At 47.0% G+C, this 23,831-nt stretch overlaps 2 protein-coding genes across 4 annotated transcripts; both read right to left on the reverse strand.

The window, feature by feature from the left end:
- Window positions 1-342: 342 nt before the first annotated feature.
- NDUFAB1 (NADH:ubiquinone oxidoreductase subunit AB1) lies at window positions 343-5,063 on the reverse strand. Its single transcript, XM_083476101.1, has 5 exons — window positions 4,812-5,063; window positions 3,559-3,681; window positions 2,987-3,074; window positions 1,277-1,386; window positions 343-517 (listed from the first exon to the last, which is right to left on the reverse strand). The coding sequence occupies exons 1-4, from the start codon at window positions 4,995-4,997 to the stop codon at window positions 1,295-1,297; spliced, it is 489 nt and encodes a 162-aa protein (XP_083332227.1). The 5' UTR covers window positions 4,998-5,063; the 3' UTR covers window positions 343-517; window positions 1,277-1,294.
- Window positions 5,064-7,452: 2,389 nt separating this feature from the next.
- PALB2 (partner and localizer of BRCA2) lies at window positions 7,453-23,817 on the reverse strand. Of its 3 annotated transcripts, none has more exons than XM_083473954.1 (13): window positions 23,382-23,817; window positions 21,318-21,377; window positions 20,807-20,906; window positions 18,433-20,100; window positions 16,848-17,596; window positions 15,370-15,444; window positions 14,255-14,416; window positions 13,880-13,965; window positions 11,085-11,246; window positions 10,805-10,921; window positions 9,727-9,814; window positions 8,959-9,107; window positions 7,453-8,135 (listed from the first exon to the last, which is right to left on the reverse strand). In XM_083473954.1, the coding sequence occupies exons 1-13, from the start codon at window positions 23,433-23,435 to the stop codon at window positions 7,901-7,903; spliced, it is 3,705 nt and encodes a 1,234-aa protein (XP_083330080.1). In that variant the 5' UTR covers window positions 23,436-23,817; the 3' UTR covers window positions 7,453-7,900. The 3 variants fall into 3 exon arrangements, with proteins under 3 accessions (XP_083330080.1, XP_083330082.1, XP_083330081.1); XM_083473956.1 differs by having other exon boundaries at window positions 23,642-23,776; XM_083473955.1 differs by lacking the exon at window positions 23,382-23,817 and adding an exon at window positions 23,067-23,181.
- Window positions 23,818-23,831: the final 14 nt, after the last annotated feature.

The raw sequence follows: 23,831 nt of genomic DNA on the forward strand, positions 1-23,831 counted from the left end.
TGCATGTGGAGGAGCGGAGACGCAAACCCGGTTCCCCAGATTACGTGACTACCGCTCTTAACCACTACACCACACTGGCTCAAGAGCTCCTCCCACCTCTTGGCTCACCAGCCAAGAGGTGTCTTTAACATAGTTTGGTCAGTAGAGCATGAGACTCTTCATCACAGGGTCATGGGTTCGAGCCCCACAATTGGGCAAAAGACTCCTGGAGTTCCCCAGATGCAAGTAGGGAGAAGGACCACACCCCTTAACCGGAAGAGAACAGGAAATGTAGCTGTAACCCTAACCCTGAGACATGTAATACACACATGCTTGGAACCAGTGAAAATCAGAATAAAGGAGTCAGTATCAGTCTTTTTATTTTGGAGGCCAACATATATTACACAGCTTTAAATACAGCAGCCAACAGGGCTATTCCTCTGAGTGTAATAGTGATTCAATACAGCACAGAGCTTCCATGACACGGTCCCCTCTTCCTGCTGACATCATCCTAGCCCTCACGACAGAACAAAGTCACCTGTGAAAGGGAGAGGGAGACACGCATGGCTTAGAAACTCAAAAAGATCACCGAGAAGTAACACACAGTGAAATACTTCCTTATAAACTAGGGAGTTCCACTTCCTTTTGACATGGTTTTGACTGATCATAAAGGAAAGGGAGGTTGTTATAGAGCTAAAACTCAATCTCTCATTCTACCCCCACCCCTGGTCACCTTTTCAACTTCCAATGCCAGTTATTGCTTCCTCTCCACTCTGGAACAGCCTTCACTTACTCTTCTTGCACTTTGCCTTGCATTTTACTTTGTATTTGGCAAAATGTGTTAGGCCAGCTTGCAGTAGCCTCAACTCCAAAAGGACGTCACAGGGGGATGATGTTTCCTTAGCAACAGGGTAACTTCCCACAGCTGTGTGTTGCTTATTCCATGAACATGGAAAGGTGGCTTATGGACACAGAGAGAGGGCTGTGTCCTCAAGCAAGTGTAGTAACGCCAGCGAGGAGAGGCAGCAGGCTCCCAAGGCCTTCCCAAGCAAAACATGAATCAAATAATCCACCCTCCCAAAGAAGTTTTAACGGGGGCTGATCCAAGCTACCCAAGATTCTCTTATCTAGCAGAGCCCGATCCCTTTGCAGTGAGACGAGCATGAAGTCCTCCCCAAGACGTCCATCTTCTGCTTCCTTTGCATCAGATGCCCTCTGAATGAGGAGAGCATCACTCCATGCAGGTTTTCTGCCACAAGACCACTGCACACTCCTTCCAGCAGGAGTCTCTACTTACTCAGCTCAACACAAACAATTATTCGTACACGTCCTGCTTATCGGCAATGTAATCTACAATCTCTTGCGGACACATCAGCTTCTCTGCTTCCACATCAGGGATTTCAAATCCTGAAAAAGATGTGGCCTGTTTAGTCCAGAGGTGAAGGAATCTCAGTCAACAAGACAAGGGATCATGCTGTAGTTTTCCAAAGGAGGAGCAAAGGGGGTGCCATGTAGTGCAGGAAAGTTAACAGAATCCCCTGGGAGTCAGGGTGTAAACATACAAGAACAGCTCGTAAGCACATTATTGCTTATGAGATTCTCCCGGAAACTGCTTAAAGTGCTACTAAAGAGTAAGGGGAGGGAAAGGGGATTTAACAGAAGCAATTTATCCAACTACCAATGAGCATCACTATAGTTTGGGTCCCCAAATCTTTAAGAATGTAGTATGAACAGCGACAACTGGAAAACACTGGCCTGTAAGTGCTCCAACTGGAGAACAGCCTCTACCAAAGGTGTCATGTAATTTGAAGAAGCACAAACTCGGGATAAAAGGCAGAAACGTGCTAAGAGGGAGGCACGTTTGGCAAATCCTCACCGTGATCAACTCTCACCCGGAAACCTATGGCGCCACTGTGAAAGGATGTGTGGATCCAGAATTGGCCTCCACAGTCACCTACAGACTCACTGTTAAGACCATATTAATGGAAGACAATCTTACATGGCTACAAGTGATCACCAAAGAAGAAGCAGTTTGGGTAACGTACCAGGCCCCTTATATCAGTGAAGGGAGTTCAGCAAGCTGGGCTATGCTAAAATGCATGAGCTCCATCTTTTTCCAGTAGTCTTGTCAGAAATGCAACTGGAGATGAACCACAACCCAGTGCCCCCCTTTTTTTCTAGATGAAGGTAGTCCCTAGTTCAGCTACTGGCATCTGCACTTAAAAGGACCAGGGAAACAGCTGATGGGGATGTCTCTCTTTGCCGGAGGCTCTGGAGCGCTGTTGCCAGAGATGATACTGGACTTGAAAGACAAATATAATCTGACCTGGTATAAATTCCTACAAGTCCAAATCACATATCAGTATGCACAGCAGTGCAAAATGGCTGAGCCTAAGCAAGGAAGTGGTGTAATGACCAATGTGCCATGGAGAACTGTGGGAAACACTAATATAGAGAGAAACTAAGTGAGTGTAAATTTATACTAAAAGGTCAAATAAGAGAGAAAAGGGAAATGTGTGCATATCTAAGGAGAATGAAAGGATTGTCACATTAAAAGCCTAGTTGGGCAGTTTGTATAATGATGTGAGTAGCCAACATGGTGTTCTCCAGATGTTGTTAAACTACAACTCACAGCAGCCCCAGCCCAGTCAGAGATGGTGAACAGCACAGCAACATCTGGAAAGCAGCATGTTGGCTATCCCTGCTAGAATGAATGCCCAGACTGCTTTGCCAAAGGAATGCCACAGAGTTGATGTTCCCTGACACTGTGGCAGAGACATCAAAGGGCACACTAGGTGGGCTGTTGCCAATGTTATGGAAGATGAAAACATCTGCATTCCAGGCCTGTCTAACTCAGATGCTCAGAGCAACTGCCCAGGAGTGTTACTTTGTTATGTATTAAATTCTGTTTTTTCTCAAGACTGAGCTCCACAGCAGGCACACTCTGACCTTGTGACATTCTAACAGGCACATCTTGAGATGTATTTGCATACATCAAACACATTACCAAATTCATCTTCCATTGCCATGATGATCTCCACTTGGTCCAAGCTGTCCAGGCCCAGGTCTTTCATGAAGTGGGAAGTTACTGAGAGCTGGAAGACAAAATAGAAAACCCCAAATTATGGTATAACGGACAATGTCAATAATCATCAAAATAATGTCAAAAGTAAGAAAATAGGGGCCAAAGACTCCAGGGAGATTTGGGTTTTATTACATATAGAGGTCTTCTCTCCACTCCACCCAGAACATTGTTCTGACTTTGTTCCCATTACTGGACAATCTTAAAGTGAAATTCCCCCCACCCCTTATTGTTCATTTCCTATTTCCTCTTGGTGTCTGGATGCTCACTTGTTTCATTAAGCCAGAGAGACAACTTTCTTCCTATCATCTGCTATGGCCATAACAGATTGCCTGTTTGGGCTGGCACAAAGTTTTAGGAAGATAGGGAACACACCTTTGTGGTTCATTCAAAGGTGCAGTTTGCTCCAGTGCAAAATGTATGTTAATCATACAGATGAAGAATATGGGACTCAAGAAAAAGAGGGTCAAAACAGAAGCTGCAACACAGTTACTCACTTTTTCTGGATCTATCTTATCATACAGTTTTAGGACGTAAAGAACTCGATCTTTGATGTTATCCAGGGTCAAAGGAGGCATCTCAGAGTAATGACGACATAATTGAAGCAACGTTCCAGAGACCTATAGGGAAAAGCCAGAGATATGTTTTTCATGATTTGGGAATATCCTCAGCACCCTCACCTGAAATACTAACTCTTTACAGGTGACACCTAAAAAGAACTTGTCATTAAAGCTCCCCAGATATTCATAGATGGAGACACTGCAGTGTGCATGTTTGATTTTGAAACACAGCTCCTGAAAATCTGAGCCTGATAGATCATTCTCAAGCCCTAAAATTTATGGCAAACTAAATGCGCCTTCAAAAAAACAACTTTGGCTGAAAAGCAGAGTCTCAGAATATAATTCCTAGGGATCAGATGCCACAGGGAACTCCAAAAGCAGGGAGGGCAGTGCAAGGGGTTTTCCACTGGGCATTTGCTGCCTTGGTGTGCACATAAAATCTCCCATTTCATGGCAAAGCACCTTGTGCTTGTGAAGGAGGCCCAGCCTACAACCCAGGGCCAGTGTGGTTCAGTGCCCAGAGTGCTGGACTAGGACCAGGGAGACCTCAAAGTTCAAAATCCTCAATGCAGCCACAGAGCTTACTGGGCAACATTGGGCTGGTCTTGGTCTCTCTCTCTCTCTTGAACCTTCCTCAAAGGGCTGTTGTGAGGATAAAACAAGATGGAAGAACCATCCTTGCCACCTTGAGCTCCTTGGAGGGGAGGCATGGCACATACATAGATTCACTTATTTATTTCATAAAATTTACATACCGCTTGATTATAAAAAACAAGAACGAAAAGAGCTTTAAACCTCAAAGTGGTAACAAATGCAAGAATAAACGAAACTGGGACTACCCCACCAAGGAAGCAGCAGCAGCAGCAGAATCATCTCCCCATGGCAGCAGTAAAAGGCCAAGAAAGGCCACGAGGGGGAGGCACCACCCTCATGCAGCGGGGAGTCGGGGCTGCTTCAGGTTTTGACCCCGTTCTTTGTCGCTATTCTTGATCCAGCTTTAGCTGTGTTAATTAATACAATTATTTTCGGCTATTTGTTGGTTGAAAGGCGGGGTAGGAAAATGATAAAACCCCGAATCTTCCGCGATCCGCTGGGCTGGGTTCCAGACCACCCCCCGCGTCGGGATCCCGGGCGGCCTGCAAAGCCGAACCCTGCGCTGCACCGGACGGGCTCCCGCCTGCGCTCTTCACCTGCGGCGTCAGCCTGGCGGGCCCTGGCGGCAGGAGGGGGGCCAAGAAAGCGAGGCGGGAGGCGGGCGGTAGCGGGAGGCTGAGACGTCCGAGCGGTGAGGAGGAGGCGGAGAAGAAGCCGCGGCTCCCGCTGCAACACCGGCGGCGGAGGCAGGTGGAGGAGAGCAGGAGGACACGGGCCGCCATGATGACCCCGCGAGTGCGCCTGCGCCGACGCCCACAATGCCCCGCGCCAGCCCGCTCGCCCGCCGGGCTTCAAGGGTATTGAGGAGGGGAGGTTCCCGGCATGCAGCGCGCCGTGTTTGCATATGCAAAGCAAGCCCCGCCTTCCCCTCAGGCTCACGTGGTGGCTCCTCCTCTTGCCCCGTCCAGTGACTCAAATGACAAGTAACGGACCTCAGTTAATTTCAATGGGACTACTCCGAGTAAAACTGGAGTAGCGTCGATAGCCCTCCAGGCTGCCTCATTGCCCTCTTCCCTCCTGCAGCCCTAAGGTTCACTGCCAGACAGCATCTCCTTTGCATGCAGATGGTCCCAGAAAGGGCTGCGGATATTCTTCTGGTGAACTACTGCCAGCCCAGGCAGACAATATGGAGCTAGATGAGCCAAGAGGTCTGACTCAATAAAAATAGATTACAATGTTGCCATTAAAACCAGCCTTTTATTCAGAACAACAGGGACTGGAATCTTTGCCCACTTTGAATCTAGGCCTTTCGGCATGTTATGTGGCTGGCATCTCCAGGAAGACCTAGGAAACAGTGGCGTAGCGTGGGGGGTGCAGGGGGGGCCGGCCGCACCAGGCGCAACATCTGGGGGTTAGGGGGCGCAAATCCACGGGTTAGGGGGCGCAAATCCATGGGTTAGGGGGCGCAAATTACTTGCCTTGCCCCGGGTGCTGACAACCCACGCTACGCCACTGCTAGGAAAGACTCCTACCTGAAACCCTGCCACCAGTTAACAAAGCCAGCCTGCAGGGCACATGGACAGGATGAAACCCTTTTGGGGAACACATGCCTGCAGAGGGTGTAGCTGTGTAGTGCATGTGTGCATGTGCACGCACACACACACACACACACACACACACACGCCTCCCACCCCCACTGATCATTGTAGAGGTGTGGGAAACCTTTGGCACTCCAGAGGTTGCTGAATTACAACTCTCAACATCCCTGGTCATTGGCCATGCTTACTAGTGCTGGTAAGGGACGCAGGTGGCCAATTTGGGCTTGCCGATAAGAAGGTTGGTGATTCCAATCTGCATGACAGAGTGAGATCCCGTTGCTCTGTCCCAGCTCCTGCCAACCTAGAAATTTGAAAGCATGCCAGTGCAGGTAGATCGATACCGCTGCAGTGGGAAGGTAAATGGTGTTTCCGTGCACTCTGGCTTGTGGTTTAGTCAGAAAGCTGTCTATGAACAAACGCCGGTTCCCTTGGCCTGAAAGCAAGATGACCGCTACACTCCATAGTCACCTTTGACTGGACTTAACCATCCAAGGGTCCTTTACCTTTACCTTTTTTAATAGGGCTGATGGGAATAACATCAGGAGGGCCAAAGCTTCCCCACTCTCACTGTAGAGAGAGTCGTTTTTTCATCATTACATTTAGCATTATGCTAAACCTCCCGGATTTTTTTCCATTCTTTTTATGGGTAACGGTCTGGAAGCCTCATTCCTGTCAATAGAATTTTCATTCTACGACAGACAGCAGGAGAGTAGAAGGGAAGGAACAGGAGGGACCAGTCAGGTGCAGTACAGCACCGCAGATCCTCTCTACTTACTTTGTACTGAGGAGGGCAGGGATCCCCCATAGAAGCAGAATTGTAGAGTTGGAAGGAACCCAAAGGTCATCTAGCCCAACCCCCACAATGCAGGAAACTCTTAAAGCATCCATGAAAGATGGCCATCCAATCTCTGCTTAAAAACGTCCCAGGAAGGACAGTGTACAAACTTCCAAAGGAGACCGTTCCAAACTGTCAAACAAACAGCTCTTACTGTCAGAAAGTTTTTTTCCTGAAGGTTAGTTGGAATCTCCTTTCTTGGAGTTTGCAGCCATTGGTTCGAGTCCTACCTTCCAGAGCAGGAGAAAACTTGCTCCATCTTCCATGAGACAGTCCTTTAGAAATTTGAAGATGTGTGCCTGAAATCTCAAATACAGTGGTACCTTGGTAGTCAAATGGCTTGGCTTCCGAACAAATCGGCTCCCGAATGCCACAAATCTGGAAGGTTTGCGAACATTTTTCGGAAGCTGAACGTCCGACGTGGCTTTTGTGGCTTCCAATTGAGTGCAGGAAGCTCCTGCAGCCAATCGGAAGCCATGCCTTGGTTTTCGAACTGTTTCAGGAATCGAACGGACTCCCAGAATGGATTAAATTTGAGAACCAAGGTATCACTGTACTCCATCCCACTTTCATGCCAGCTATCTGTAGACCATTCTCTGCAGCCCAGGAGGATAATTATGGAGAGGGAGACATCATAATGGACAGTAAAGGATTAGCTGCTCCAACACTTGCTTTCTTCTTCCCTCCCCATTCCCTTTTCCTTTTCTGTTGTGTCTATTACTTCTTCCTTTTCTATTGGGTCTATTACTATTGTGAGGCTGGGTGAATGGACTGTCTTATCTTTCAATGATACACATACAGCACTTGGAAAATTTTAGGCAATTTATAAGTGTTTAGAAACAGAGCCGTCACCTTGAAAACTTTATACGTTTTTTGAAAAAGAATTTTTAATATTACATTTAAGACACTCCAGAAAATGTTTTTAACAGTTCAAAGCCTGCCCAAGAGGGTGAACAGTAAGAACAATAGATTTTGAACAATGCTGTGCCCAGGGAAGCCCATAGGAGTATGCAGAGAAAACGTTCAAAGTGGATCGTGTCCATTATCAATTCCTGAGACCAGCCTTCTGGGATAAAACTACCATTGGCCCCAGCAGGCACAACTATACTGGCAATGCCAGAATAAACAGAATATAACTTTCTCCTAAGGCCACTTCATAACACTTTTGAAAGCATTCAACTTTTCGGAGAAATGGATCCACTAGTCCTTACATGTTGTTCAAGTACAGGAAATCTTGTCCAAATTAACTCATCTAACCAAGCGAGTCCCTCAAAGCTGTTGTGTAACTGTAAATGTAAACACTGCCGTCCTTTTGCCCAGCCAGCAGACAAGTGTCAGTGACAGACCACCTGGCGAGAGACCAGCTCCCTTCAGAGTTGGGGGGCAGCAGAGCCGTGCACTGCCCCCAAAATAAATCCCAGACAGCAATGGTTCCAGATGTTAGCACAGCTGCTGCAGAAGCGCCCTTCACTTCACCCTCCAAGTACCTAGAGCCAAAAGCAATATCCAGATTAATGCTGCCCCATAACATAACTATTATTATTTTTTAAAAGTAGAACTAAAATGCAAGAGCATAAAGTCAAAATAAAAACAAGAAACACAGAGGACTCACACGATTAAAAACAGATTTAACACTTTTCTACAACTTTATACAACAATAATCACTGTTAAAATCACAACAGTGCAGTAAAATCTGGATCCTTAAAAAGCCTGCTTAAATAGAAGTGGAAGTTACAGCATGTTTTAATGATCCTCATTATCAACCAGGAAAAAAAGCTGTTTGTGGAAGAGGCCCAGGATGTTCAAAGGGCAGAGAAGGTGGCAAGCAGAAAGTGGTCTGCACTTGAACGATAACCCATCATGACAAACGCCAGCAAAGGCTTCATTAGGAACTCCTGACATGAAGAGCTGCAGAGGAAGCAGCTCCCTTCACCAGAGTCCAGGAAGCTCCAGTGCTTAAAATCAGATTTACACAGGAGGCTGGCAGGAAGGAGGCAGTGCCCTCCCAGTGACCTAGAGCTACAGAAGCATCAACAGGAATGTAGCTCCACTGGGCTGGAAAGAAAGTGGGGGAGGGGAAGCATGTGCCTTGAATACAGGACATCCCCAGTCCTTGCTGCGCTCAGTTAACCTTATCAGAGGTAGCAGGACTGGGAGACACCTCTGCTGGAGAGCCCGGGAGCTGCTGCCAGCCAGAGTAGGAAGAAATGAGCTAAATGGGCAGTCAGATCCCCATACCCTAGTTTGGCTGCAATCTGCTCTAACTGCTGGTTTTATGGGTGGAAACAACAGCAAACAACAACAACTTGCCTTCCTGTGATTCCCAGGGGAAGGGATAAGGACATCAGCCTGGCACTCCTCGCTGTCTTGGGGTTGAGCACAACCACCTGGAAGGCAGGGTTCACCCATGAGTTGTTCTCCTTGGCATGTGGGTGGCTCAGAACTACAAACAGGAGGCCCTGATCCACAAGGAAGGAAAAGCAAGTAGAAATGTCAATTCAGCAAGCAACAAAAGTAGCAGCGACTGGTGGTGGAATTGTGGGAGAGGAGATCCAGGGCTCAGGAAAGTGGTACCCCCTTAACAAGATTGTGACTCTGCTTCTAACCCACCTCTAAGACTCAAGGCATGCTGCAGTCTGAAAGCTGCACGCAGCTTGCTGCAAACCTGACTGAAAGCAGAGCTTCTGTTAAAATCTCAGATCGTAAAACATTTTGGTCTGGCTCTTAGATACCAATCCAGAAACATTTTAACCGAGGGAACAGAAGGCTACATTGATGGAGACTTTGCTGATGGCCTTACACTGCAATGGGATGTAGGAGGGAAAGCAAGCTCCTAGGAATGCAGAAGTAAAGGGATTTAGGGCCTTCAAGGTTAAAGTTGGACCTTGGTGGTGTCTAGAGCTAGGGAGCTAATGCAACACAAAGACCAGAACACTAGGGGAGGGCACGGGAGAATTAAGTGCAAGGGTGCAACTTGAATCCCAGATCCCCTTTTCCCCAAGATGCCTTGCTCCTTGACCTAGCCCAAACTGCAGCACTGTGTATTTCACAGAGCAGAACCTGCTTTAAGAGACATACCGAGTCAGAATAGGCTTTGTGGCAGACAGATCCTGGGTAGGAAGAACCAAGGGGCACCTTTCTCAGCAGCTGCCCAGTTGTCAAGTTCCTGCAAAAGGAGAAAGCAAATGTCACCCGCTCCTGTACAGAGTGCAGCAAAAGGGGAGGTGGTGTGTAGAACCAAACAGTGAAAATGTTCTGGAAGGCCTGTAAACACCATCTTGATAGTAAGGATAACCCCAAGACTAATTGTTAGTCGCTGCAAAAATGAGGTCACGTATGTTTATCTGCTTTGAAGCCTTGGTTCTGATTCAGTTAGGAGAGGAGAGACTTCTCCCGCCGGCTGCCTGTCCGCTACTCCCTTATCTAAGGAGATGGATGTGAGCTGGGAAGGGGCCTCTAAGCCAGGGGTGTTAACTGGGCTACTGATGCCAGCTTGCGTAGCTTGCTTTGTGTACAAAGAAGGGCCTGTAGCTCAGTGGTAGTGCACCTGTTTTGCATTTTAAAAGTCTTAGGTACAATTTCTAGCCCCTCTAAGTAGGGCTGGGAGAAGCTCCCCAGTCTGAAACCCAAGAGAGTTTCAGTCACTTCCGGGTTTCAATCGTTTGGGAGCCAAACGTCGAGAACTCGGCTGTTCAGAAACCAAGGTACAACTGTATTAGTAGTAGTAGTAGTAATATACCACTCTATACCCACAGGTCTCAGGACTGTTCACAGGAAATCCACTATCAATCATGACTTTCTGGGCTTGCTAGGATTAGCATGTTAAAAATACTGTTTCCACCCCACCCCAAAATTTAAACAATATAAGACAAATGCATGCTGTTGAATTACAAATGCATGCTGTTGAATGTCTTAATTTTAAAAAAATCATTTAAAAATATTTAAAGTGTCCTTTACTAGACTCCTCTCCCCACAAACAAATATTTCCTCCCATGTGAGTGGGGGTGGAAATTGCAGTGTAGCTTTCTTCTGGTTTCCTTATGAAATATAAGTCAAACATCAGAGTCTCATTAATTTAGGACAGTGGGAAGTTTTTAGATTTAGAGAAAAACTTTGTTCTGGCAGTGGGGCAAGTAAACTCCATACAGACGCTTACCAGACCACCAAGCAATCTGTGGTAGTCAAGGCAATTAAAGCCTCCTCCATCCCATCCACTTCAGCAAAAGCCAAAACAGTCTCTTCAGGAGGCATCAAAGCCTGCCTCTCTTTACTCCTAGAAACAAAAGAAACCCCCAGGGATGTTGAAACCAAGCTGAAAGAAGTAGAAGATGTCTCAAACACAGCAAAACACCTTTTGTCTCTGCTGCTGCTCCAGGAGATAAGTGGAACCCCCACCCCAACACCAACTTTCCTTTCCCACTGCTGCCACCTCTCACCTTCCTGTCTCAGAGAAAGAGAGGACTTCCACTTCTTGGTCTTGGAGTGACCCACAACTACTGACCAGCCTCCTGTTCTTTAGTCCAAGGACAGCATTTATGTTTCCAGTTTTGATGAGGGGTTGCTTAACACAGCCATCTTCAGAAGAATAAAACAAGAACCTAGAAGAAAAGGTGACATGGTAGCTTTTGGCCCCGATTCCAAGCATGTTTGTAATCCCCCCCCCCCTTATATCAACGGCACTTACTTCAGGCAGGTATGCTGAGAACCTTAGTGTATTGGTAACATCTCTGTGCTACCGTGCAAGAAAAACAGGGTTATTTGACAAGGCAGCCCTCATAATTCCTTGTCTCTGTCTTACAGTATGTATTGTGAACCTCTGAGATTTGGGTGTATTTATGTTCACTATGAAAAGGGTCTGCTATGTTCAGCTCTTTTACAGAGCACTGCAAGGAAATTCTGTATTTCTGCTTCTCCCAAAGGCCACAAAGTCATTGATGGGAGGTTTCTTGTGTCTTTTTCTATGCATAACTGTGGTAACTCAGTAACCTGTAGCACCGCTTGCTGAAAAGGTGAAAGGTAACTGTACTGGTCTGTAAGAATAAAAAAATTCCTTCCTGTAGCACCTTAAAGACCAACTAAGTTAGTTCTTGGTATAAGCTTTTGTGTGCATGCACACTTCTTCAGATACACTGAAACAGAAGTTGCCAGATCCTTCTATATATAGAGAAGGTGGGGAGGGGTATTACTCAGAAGGGTGGTGGGAATCGGAGATTGGCAGATAGCTGAGATGAGCCTGATGAGCCTGTTGACAACTCTTAACGACTGTAATAGGTCTTACAGGAAAAGGCAAGGGGTGAGAAGGTGAGAAATGGCTTAGTTATGTATAATGAGATAAGAATCCAATGTCTCTGTTCAGACCAGGTCTCTCCATTGTTTTAAGTTTGGTAATGAGTTGCAATTCAGCAGCTTCTCTTTCCAGTCTATTTCTGAAATTCCTTTGTAGTAAAACAGCTACTTTGAGATCTTGTATAGAATGTCCTGGGAGATTGAAGTGTTCTCCTACTGGTTTCTCTGTTTTGTGATTCTTGATGTCAGATTTATGTCCGTTTATTCTTTGGCGTAAGGTTTGGCCTGTTTGTCCAATATAGAGAGCTGAAGGACACTGTTGGCATTTGATGGCATACACAATGTTAGACGATGAGCAATTAAATAGTCCCGAGATGGTATGTGTGATGTTGTTGGGGCCAGTAATGGTGTTGTCCGGGTGTATGTGGCAGCAAAGTTGGCATCTGGGTTTATTGCAGGCTCTGGTGCCAGTGTCTGTGTTAAGTCTGGTTGTAGTATTATTGTGGGTTAGGAGTTGTTTAAGATTGGGTGGCTGTCTGTAGGCAATGAAAGGTCTTCCTCCCAGAGCTTGAGAAAGAGAACTGTCATTGTCCAGGAGAGGTTGTAGATCTCTGATGATGCGTTGAACTGTTTTAACTTGGGAGCTGTATGTGATGACTAGTGGTGTTCTGTTATTTTCTTTTTTGGGTCTGTCTTGCAGCAAGTTCTCTCTGGGTATCAGTCTGGCTCTGTTGATCTGTTGTCTAACTTCATCTGCTGGGTATTTTAGTTCTGAAAAGGTTTGCTGTAGATCTCTTAGGTGAGAGTCTCTGTCTGTAGAATTGGAACAGATGCGGCTGTAACGTAGTGCCTGGCTATATACAATGGACTGTTTGGTATGTTTGGGATGGTAGCTAGAGGCATGTAGATATGTTTGTCGGTCAGTTGGTTTACGGTATAAGGTGGTGTCTATGCGTCCATCCTGTATTTTTATAGTAGTGTCCAAAAATGTATTTCTTGCATAGATTGATTCATTGTAAGGTTGATTGTGGGGTGAAAATCATTGAATTTCTGGTGAAAGGTGTCCAGGGTCTGTTGACCATGTGTCCAGATGATAAAAATATCGTCAATGTATCGCAGGTACAAGAGAGGTTTGAGTGGGTAGGAGTTCAGGAAACGTTGTTCTAAGTCTGCCATCTAGCCTTACAGACCTAAGTCTGGTCTGTAAGAAGCATTGCAAAATCCGAATTAGAGAAATACCTTTATTAAGCCAGCTGAAATGTCGCAAAATACTGTGCAAGCTTTCGAGTTCTCCAAAACTAACAACATAAAAAAGGCCCTGCTGAATCAGGCCAAATACCAAAGGCCCATCTTGTCCAGCATCATAGAGGCCAACCAGATGCTTCTGGGAAGTCCACAAGGGGAACCTGAGTGCAACTGCAGCCCTCTCCTCACTTGTGATTCCAAACAACTTGTATTCAGAGGATGCTTCCTCTGAAAGTGGAGGTAGAACATAGCCATCATGACTAGTAGCCATTCATGGCCTTATCCTACTCTTCTAAAGCTATTCTAGTTGGTAGACATAACTTCTAGGAGATCTCCATCAGGCTAGATGGCAAGCAATGCAAAGTGGGGTAGGGGGAGAGACACAAACGAGGTGCGCTTGAGAGTCCGCACACTATTTTGTGACATATCAGCCGGCCTAACAGAAGTACAATTGGATGAGTTATTAATACCCAAAGAGCAGAGCATCATGTTATAAGAGGGTCAATCTCACTTCTCTGCAGCAGCACTCAGAAATAACCACAAAGACTTAACTGTCAAGGTTCCTTCCTCAAGGCCACAGCAGTAGAGCTGGCCTCTACGCAGAGCCCAAAAAGCATTTTTAAAGTAACACTTAAGATGCACAATGATTATGTTGCGGAGGAACACAGAGTTTGGATCTCTGAAAACAAGTGCAACTCACCTGATCTCTGAAATCTCCAGTCCTCCCAATGCAACACACACAAGGCTCTGGACACCTGGAAGAGGGACAATCTGAATGACTGGAACCTGGGGAACCAGAGTAACAAGAATCAACTATCTTCCTTCTCATCTGTGCTCCCCCTTCCAGGACAAGAGCCTGGCTGCTGGAAGAGACCAAAGGGGGGCCCATCTAGTCCTGCATGTTGCTCTCCCAAGGGCCAACCAGATGCTCCAATGGGAAGAAGCCCAGAGCCAGTTTTTGTTTCCAGAAGTTACTCAAGGGCAACTGCAGCAAGTTGTTGGTGCTATGATAGCCACCATGGGGCAGACCACACATATTCTATTTCAGCAGGAGTAAAGACCCCTTCTTTCTAACCTTTGTAAAGTGCCAGGTGTGCACACAGCCCCAGTGGCCGGACTCCAGATGCCTCCAGAGGGAAACGGAAGCCTCACAAGCTGTCACAACACACAGTGCTGTGAAGTCAGCGGCCTCCCACCACACGGTGCTCACGTCCACTGAGCACGAACCAGAGCAGCTCTGTACAAAACAAGAGAAAAAGAATCAATAGGGGGAAGGTGGGCGGGAGGGAAATGTTGCCAGCAAAGGCAAATCTTGTGCCACAAAGAGCTTCCTCCAGGAGCAGCAAGGGGTTGGTGCTCCCCTACACAGGGAAAAACAGCTTACTGGACACGTGCAGGCACCAGACCAGCGGCTAGCTCAATAAAGGGGCCGAGGCTCAAGCTTGCCAGGAAAGCACCTGCATATCCAGGCCTTCCTCCCAATATGGACCAGATGTGGTCTCCCGGTACTTCATTTCTAAAGGCCTTTCCCCTGTTCATGCCAGATGCCCAGACGACATCAAGTACTTGAACCCGGCTAATCCTGCCCTTCCGCTTCCTCCCCACCTCCTGAGACTGAGAAGGAGAGCACACATGGGCACCCAACTACAATACTTCTGTCCTCCGCACACACACATGCAAAAAAAAAAAAAAAGCAGGATTCTTGGCACTATCCTGGAGGCCTGTCCTAGGAAAAGAGAGTGTGATGGGAGGATGCAAGAGAAAGGAGAGTACCCAAGAGGGTGGGGGCCACTGTGCCACTCCTCTCACTCCACAGTTAACTGGCTATCTGCTCCTCTGCAATATTTTGTTACCTATTCATAACCATTTCTGAGCCGCTTAATTTTTTTAACCCCTAAGCAGTGTAAGCTACGTACAATATAAATACAATATCCATTATAATGAAAAACCCAAACCAATAAAACAGAATAAAAGCATATAAAAGGAAAAATAAACAAAAGCGTGAATCAGTCCTAGCAAGCCTGAATAACATTGTCCATACAGGGCCCAACCTCCAGGGCAGGGGAAGGACACATCTGTGTCCAGAAGTAGGTAGAATCCGAACAAGGCATTTTTTTAAAAAAAGTGCAGACGTGCATTTACATCAGTAAAGCACTTTTTTAAAAAAGTGAGATGGTTTTCTTCTTTAACCTTTAGTTTTGAGGTCATCTGCAAGCTCCCTTTTCTCTGTCTGTCGTCCGCTGGGTCTTCTACGGCCACTTCGTTCTGCAATAAAACATCAAGGTAATAAAATGAAGAACCATATGGCTTCCAGGCAGCAGAGTTCCCACCTGCCTCTTAAGTGCCAGGCACCTGGAATGCTAATAGTAGGTTGATAAGCAATGCAATAATTGTTAATTAGTCAGATAGGTACTTGATGTTTGGCTAGATTTGTTTGGTTTTATTTAATTGGAGTGTACTGAGTTGCCAAAACTGTAAATGCTTTAATGTATCATGTATTTTGATGTTAGCTGCCCTGAGCCTGGTTCCGGCCAGGGAGGGCGGGATATAAATAAAATGTATTATTATTATTATTATTATTATTATTATTATTATTATTATATTACTATTACATCTGCAGAAATGTGATTTTGGGCAGACAAGCACAGTTGTCCCAAATCAAGATTCCAGGAAGTTAAGGTGAAACATGAACTCTCAATATTCCAACCCCTTGAATGAGGTGGGGAACCTTTGGTGCTCCACATTTTGTTGATCTGCAACTCCCATCATGCCTAAAGGGGCTGTTGGGAGATGCAGTTCAGCAGCATGTGGAGCGACAGAAGTCTCCCACTCAAGGTAGGCTATACCAAGGATTTATGCATGAAATATCCTGCCTAAGGGAGGAAACTTGAACTAGGTTGCCTTCTTTTGGACGCAAGGGTATTCCGCACCTACTAGGCTAAAAACCAACAGTGACTTGCCCCTTGCTGGGAATGGTCTTGGAATGCTCATGAACATTCTACCTTCTCAGAGATAAGGTTTCAGCCACAGTACCCTGGCAATTGATGCAGCTTCTGTGAAAGAAAAGTCGATCTGGCTGGGAAAGGTGGGGGAACTCTCAAGTGAACTCCAGGTGAAGGTGACCAAAGAAAGAAAGAGGGCACAGTAGGCAACAAGAACCTGAGGAATGGGCAGAGACTGAGGGATGAAGGGAGGGAGAAACGGGCAAGCAAAGAAAGGGAAAGACACAGAGAGGCTGTGGGAAACTTAGGCAGGGCCAAAGAACAGGGAGTGTCATGGAGTTCTGGAGGCAGCCAAGAGAAAGAAAGAAAGAGGTACACAAGGGAGCGAGTTTTGATTATAACTGCAGTTCCGGGAAGGTCAAACCTGCAGCTCTGACAAAAACGCCTCTGCTTTCTCCTTGGGAATCCCAGAGACCTCTACAATTATGACCAAAAGCAGAGAGCAGTTGGTACTACCCAGCAAGAGTGTGCAATCACTGATTGATAATTACAGCAGAATGTGGGTGGAGTGAGTAATAATGTTCAGCTGCATTTTTAGCTGCTCTTTTGTTTTATTGAAAACTCTCAATTATATAACTTGTGCTGTAAATATGATGCTCTGCTCTTGTTGATTATTGTTTGTACACTGGAAAGCAGCAGAGAAATTGTATGAATAAACCAACCAACCAGAGGCTCCTCTGCTCTTTCTTCCTGTTTGGGGGATTCCTTGTAACACTCAACAGACTCGCCAGCTGATAGCAGCCTTTCTTCAAAGCTGGCCATGTCCTCATCAGGCTTCCAGCTCTTTTCCCTTTGGCCTTGTGACAATGAGGGCATCCTTTCGCCACCTCCCTCTTCTTCCTCTTGCCTGCTCCTGGGCAAGGCAGAAACACCTGCAGAGTCCCCTGGCTCAGGGCTGGCATGAGCTTGCAAAGCAGATGCGCCAGGTGTGCCTGGCAAGGCCTGGGAGGCTGGGGTTGCCCCCAAACGGGGGAAAACTGGGGTAGGCAGCTGGGACTCTGGGACACCCTCCAGGGCTAGAGAGAGGAACAACTCAGTTGATGGAAGAGCTTTCCGAGGGGAGCCCACTGGAAAGGGTGGCTCTTTCTCCAGGGAAATGGGATTCTCTCCTAGTGCTGAATCTTTCTCAAAGCCAGCCCCACTAGTGTCCTGGAGGCACTTGGCTGACTGGCCAGTGTCAAAAGTCTCCGGCAGATTTACAGCACAGGCTTTGAGCTTTTCCAGTTTAAGGAGCCCAAATTCATCTTCAGGTAGGTGGAATTCTTGGAACTCTAAGCCACAGGGCAGCCATTCAAGACTGGACATCTTACTTCTCTTGCCATGAAAAGAAAGGGACAATTTGGGGAAACCTGTCCCAAAGAGGTAAAGTGAGGTAGGATCCCGAGATTCCACAGGCAGGCTGGCCCTCCTTCTACCTGCAAATACAAAAGAGAAACAGCTTAGCCTGTCATTCACTGCAGTTGTGAGGATCTTACTCTAGAAGGGCTCCTGGGATCCTTAAAGCCACCCTGCTTCAAATTAGCAGCAGGAGACCTGCTGGCTCGAGACATGCTCTCAGGTGTCCTTTGCTGAATCACCTAGATGCTCTAAGCTGTGAACTCCCCTGCATCTCAGGATTCTCCTGGAAGAAATGGACAGATGCAAAGGACCTGTGTGCTTCCAGGGACATTTTGAAAAGCCTTGTCCTCTGCCCCCATCCCCCAGCTCAATAAGGCCCCAAAACAATGGGGAAATATCAAAGACCACCAAGGGGCCTGTAAAATTAGCATATAGTGATCAAGCTGGAAATCCAAAAACCCTCCCCATCCCCAATTAGTATGGGGCACAATCAATCAATCAATCAATCAATCAATCAATCAATCAGGGAGCTCCTCTTGTGTGCCAGCTGCACAGCACCTCCAACTCACTTCAAAGGGGCCAGTCACAAAGAACTTCCTAAGGAGATCCTGCAGGTCAGCCCACCCACCCTCATGAAAATACGCCACCTAAGGGAGCTTTCTCAGCTTGCCTCACGGGGAGGGGTCTCCACTGAAGAAGCTAAGCCAGTGTACACAGGAAATGAGCAAAATATTCCCAAGGGGATATTTACTGAGGCCTTTCTTGAGAGCCATTGGAGAAATTGGTGGGCACTGTGGTGCCCACAAATACTGCATTGGCGACCCTTGCTCTAAAGGGACCAAGTAGGAGCCCCCTCCCCAAGCTGCCCCTGGGTGATAAAGCTGAACGAGCTCTGGGTTCAGGGGGCACATACCTCGGGGTGCTCCCCTCCGCTTGCATTTCACAGAGGCAACTAGGGGTGCATAGTGAGGCAAGGGGTCTCTATCCACTTGTGCCAGATTGACCCCAGCGTTGTTCCAATTCCCAGCCTGCTCAGGAGACCCACTGTCAGGACAACATGTCTTGTCATTTTCTTCCAGGCTTCCCATGAAGCTGGAGGGAACACTGGCCTTTGAGTTCACCACCTGTGAGACATGGACAGCCTCTAACTCAGTGTCAGGGTGTGTGGAAGCAGAAACTGCAGACTCTGCCGGCCATTTTCTGCCACTCGGCTTGGATTCCATGCTGCCACCAGCTGTAATGTAAAGCACTGTGGCTTTGTCTCTTCCATGGTGGTTTTCCTTCCTTCCCTGAGCTTCACTTGGCACAAGAGAACTATCAACCTTGGGAATTGTCAGCTCCACATTCTCTGCTGGGTCCTCTGCTGTGGCGGACAAGGCCTTGTGATTAGACCTCCCTCTCAGCCTTCTCTTTCTTCTGGGCTGCACTAGGCCTTCACTCTGTACTAGATCCCCGCTGGAAGATGTGTTCTCATTAGAAAGAGACTGAAGAGGAGAAGTGGCAGGGCTGGCACCAGAATCAGGAAATGGGAAAGGAACAGCCTCCCTCTGCTCACCACTTTCTGTCTGCCCTTGGGAGGACGACGAGGCTGGATCTGTGCTCTTCTCCTTGCACACAATTCTCTGTCCTTTCCTACTTTTGCCCAGCTGGGTTTGAATGACGGCCGCCAAGTTCACCTCCCTCTGTTGACTGGACATTCGCCGTGTTGTCCTTACGTAATACTCAACAGGAAACAGGAGCCCCTCAACTACTGTGCATGAGCTCAGCACATCCTTAGCAGGTGTGGCTGGAGCCCTATCCAGGAGGGGAGATCCAGTTTCTTCAAGCTGATCCCCTAAACCATTTCCACTGGGCTTGCTGGTGGGAGCGTCACCGCCGCTGAGCTCCAATTTCTGAGGTTCCTGGCAACGGCTGCCTTCTTGCTGCATTCCATGTGTATGAGAGGCAGCCTCAATGGTCACAGCTAAGCCTGCAAATCGGCCTGCCTCCTTCTCCATCTGTGGAGATTCAATCTGCATGTCTGCAGGTGACACAATATTATTGACAGCTGGACCTCCAGAGCTATCAAACAGGCCTTCCTCACAAAGATGCTCAGGTGAAGACTCCTGGTTTTCACGCGACAGATCAGGAAGAAAGGTGGCTTGCCCAGATGTTTCCTGTAAACAATCCAGATGCAGCAACACAGGAGAAACATCGCTGCCTCTTCCTTCTTCAGCTGTGTTCCCTGAGGAGGCCACTGGGATGCTATGGTCCGTCCATAAACTGTCACTTCTGTTGAAAACAGGCGATCTGGAGCCCTGGGAGCTCTCTGGCTGGGGTCCCACATTTCCCAGAGGTGCATCCCATGTAGATTCTTCTCTTTCCTCCAAAGCCAAAGATGCTCTCTGTTGCACTTTGGTTTTACTTCTTGACAAACTATTCTGGTTTTTCTTAAGAACAGGACTAAAGAGAACCCTTTTGCGGTCCTGGTTGCTACATGAAGAACTCAAGTTTCCTAGCAAGCTGTCTTCTTGGTTGAAGGCCTCAGGCTTGAAGGTGACTGATGCAGCTTTTGCAGCGCTCTTCTTTGAACAGCCACCATCTGTGAAGGAAAAAATAACAGCACACTGCCATCAAGGGAGCACACAGAACAGCAAAACGAAGCGCATTTTAATCAAAAAAGTTGAAAACTACAAAGGCAGTTTAACATAAGACTCTGTTTCACTTCCTAAAGAGTGGAGAGCAGAGTTCAGGCTTGACAAATCAACTTTCCTTTTTTAAAAATTAAAAACCAGAGATTCATCAAACAGAGTCAGGTATAAAAAACACTTAGAATTAAATAATTGAGTGCTAGAACTGAGTTCACAGTCCTTAGTCCACCCAGCACAATTTTTAAGATGGCTTTAGTCCCAGTTCCCCTCATTTTAGAAAATAAGCACTCACAAATACCCCAGAGTAAGGGGCTAGTTCTGAACTGGAACACCAGGCCTCATCTGTACATAGCCAAACAGAAAATGTGCGGGATTCTAAGTGAACAGAATCCAAGATCTCAACAATGCAAAGTTTGGGAGCAGAAACAACAGAAGAAAAATTAATTTAAGTTTTATGGCATCTCCCTGTAATGGTCTCACTTAGTCCACAGCCCAAGAGGCCTGCCCAAGAACAGCATTGGGTGAAATACAAAAAGTGCTCTGCCTTTTGGGAAAGGTAGAATGAGCCTATAATACAAGAGTGAGAGCCATGGAGCAATGACTTCATCAGGACAGATAAACACCCAAGGAACCATGGATCTGCCTTTCCAGGCTTACCTGCAAGGTCCCCCTCAGCTTCCTCTTGCATAAGCAACAGGTTTTTCTCTGCAACCGTTTTCTTGACATAGTTGTTCACCTTTTCAGCTCTTTCAGCACGCTACAAAAACAAAAACAATAAAAAGAGTAATGGGAAGACCGGTGCTTAATCAGATGTGATTTCATTTTCTGCCAAAAATATTATTATTTATTAAAATTTTGTATCACTCTTAATTAGATGATCACAGGAGGGGTTTACAACACAGAAACACAAAATTACACACTATAGTAACAAACAAAACAATACCCCCCTCCCCAGTTTAAAAGGCCATAGATTGTTTAATTAACCAAGTCCTGGAAGAAGAGGAATGTTTTTGCCTGGCACCTAAAGATATGTAAGGAAGGAGTCAGGTGAGCCTCCCCAGGGAGCACATTCCACAAGCGAGGGGCCACTGCAGAAAAGACCTGCTCTCGTGTTGCTGCCCTCAGGACCTTGCTTATAAGTCCTTGGCAGACACTATTGTTTACTTACCTGTAACCTGTGGAATGTTTTGCTGTATTCTCTTTTCAATAAGGCCAACTTTTCTTTCAGCTGGAAGACAAAGATGTTACAAGGTGGTCACCACAAGTTGTTTTAAAACAAGATTTAGGAATGCAGCAGCTACATGAACTGCATTGCCAAACACTCGGTCTTGCTGGAGGAAGGAGGAACACAAGACTGCACACCAAAACAATGTACTCAAAATGAAGGGTTCTGTGTAACTTAAAACCGCATCCCCAACAGTATAAACTGGCCTCCCTCAATCTAGTGCCCTCCAGGTTTTTTGGAGTGCAACTCCCAACAGCCCCAGCCAACACAGCTGTATGATGTTGGGGCTGATAGGGGTTATAGGCCTAACATCTGGAGGGCACAAAGTTGGGGGAGGCTGGTTTAAACAGATCTCCAAAAGGAGTACATAGGAAATTGCCCTATCGAGCTCAGTAGTATGTTGTAAATAAAAATATGCCCTTTTCCCTTATGGGGTATCCAAGAGCCCATATAGAGTCCTTACATAGGTTCCCTATTGGTAGGAGAAAATAACAGGGGCCAACCAGAGAATATTGAGAAGCAAAGCAGCTAGTAAGCTTGATCTTTATTAATCTGTTGCAACAGGGTGCTCCCCTCACACGCAGGAGAGGAAGAGGACCCCCCAAAATTGCTGTGCAAGGGCTTATAAAGACTTTTGAAATTCCCATCCTCTAGATCAAGACCACCCCCAGAAACATTATGCATACATCACAGAAGGGGTGTAACCTAAGACCACCCCTCAGATACATCCCACCTACATCACAGAAATTTAAATGTTGTTTTTCTGCTGTCACAGTTTATCTCCTGTCTGGCAAGTTACTTGATTGGATTGCCTGGGGAGCCTGGCCATTCTTTTGTAGTGGTAAAATACTTATTTCCTGGGCCAGGTCACAGGCTCACACCTTATTCAAACAGACATATCCTTGAGACAGGATTTGTGAGGAAAGAGACAATGGGGAGGCTTTTCCAGTTTAACCTTGCAGAGAAACATTTGCTCAGTTTAGGAATCAAAATGGTTCCAGGTTGGCTTTCCTGTGCTGATCTATGTACGTGTGGTTATGAACGTTGCCATATATTTAAACCATAAAATTCCTATCACAAGTGTTTCTACACTGAACAGTTGTGGCTCTCCAGGGTCTCAGGTAAGGGCAGCTCAACCTGGAGATGCTGAAGGTGGAATATGGGACCAGCTGCACGCCAAGCAGTTGCTCTACTGCTAAGTTATGGATCTATATATGGGCCAGTGGCTCTCTAGGGTTTCAGACAGGGGTCTTTCTTACTCCCACCTGGAGATGCTGATGGGAACTGAACCTGGGAGTTTGTGTGTGCAAAGCAAGTCTTTATATTCCTTCCCTACAAAGTAAGATTCCATCTAGCTCAGTATTGTCAACAGTGGCAGTGGCTCTCGAGGGTTTCAAGCAAAGGTGTTTCTGACTCCCACCTGAAGATGCCGGTGGGGACTAAAAACAGACTTTTTTTTTGTATGCAAACTGGAGTGAGAATGTTCTTCCAAGCCATGATCTTTCTCGACCTTGGGTCTCCCGATGTTCTTGAACTACAACTCCCATCATATCTGACCCCTCGCCATGCTGGCTAGGAATGATGGGAGTGATAGCCCAGCAACATCTTGGGACCCAAGGTTGAGGAAGAATCCAGTCCACATGGTTCTAAATAAACAGCTGGTTTAAGCAAGGACATAGGAAGCTACCTTACACAAAGTCAGATTATTTGAGTCCATCTAGTCTGCACCGTCTACACTGACTGGCAGCAACACTCCAAGGTTCCCAGCCATATCTGGAAATCCCACCCATGGGGCCTTCTGCGTGCAAAGCACATGTTCTATACCGCAGAGTGAGGGCCCTCTTCCCTTGTCCCGCCTCCTGAAATCTCTACCACAGGAAAAGAGGAGAGGGGCGGGCCTTACCTCCCCAGCTGCCAGGCCAAAGCCCCTCTCTTCAAGAGACCCTCCCGCCCTTTCTTCCTCCAGCCAAAGCCCCTCCCTCGCGGCCCCTCTCGCCCGGCGCCCACCTGGGCCTTCTCCTGCGCGTTGAGGGCCGGGAAGTGGCCCCGCGGAGGCTCCATATCTCCCGCTCTCTGCGCGCCACGCACCTCGCGCCAGCTGCGCCTGCGCAGTAGCTGAACCAGCTAAACGGCGTCCATGGAAACGCAAGATTCGCCTGGAGCGAGGGAATGTCTCTGCGCATGCGCCATGTCAAGAAACGGGAGCTAGCGCCATAGAGACGGAAGGTAGAGCGGCTCATTCCCCCTCCCGCGTCGCTATCACCCACCCACTTAATATTGCGCTTTATTCTCCGCAGCTGCGACGCCAGAGCATGCCCAACAAAGGGATGTCTCTAGTCAGAGCCGAATGTTGAAATAAGACAGGGCACCATGGAGAATAAGGCAAGGGAGGGGGGAGTCGCCTTGTTTTAAACAGAAACCGGAAGTAAACGTATTCACGTCACTTTCGTCTTCAGT

The sequence above is a fragment of the Podarcis liolepis genome (assembly GCF_965112155.1).
Source record: "Podarcis liolepis genome assembly, chromosome: 14".
NCBI classification, from domain to species: Eukaryota; Metazoa; Chordata; class Lepidosauria; order Squamata; family Lacertidae; genus Podarcis; species Podarcis liolepis.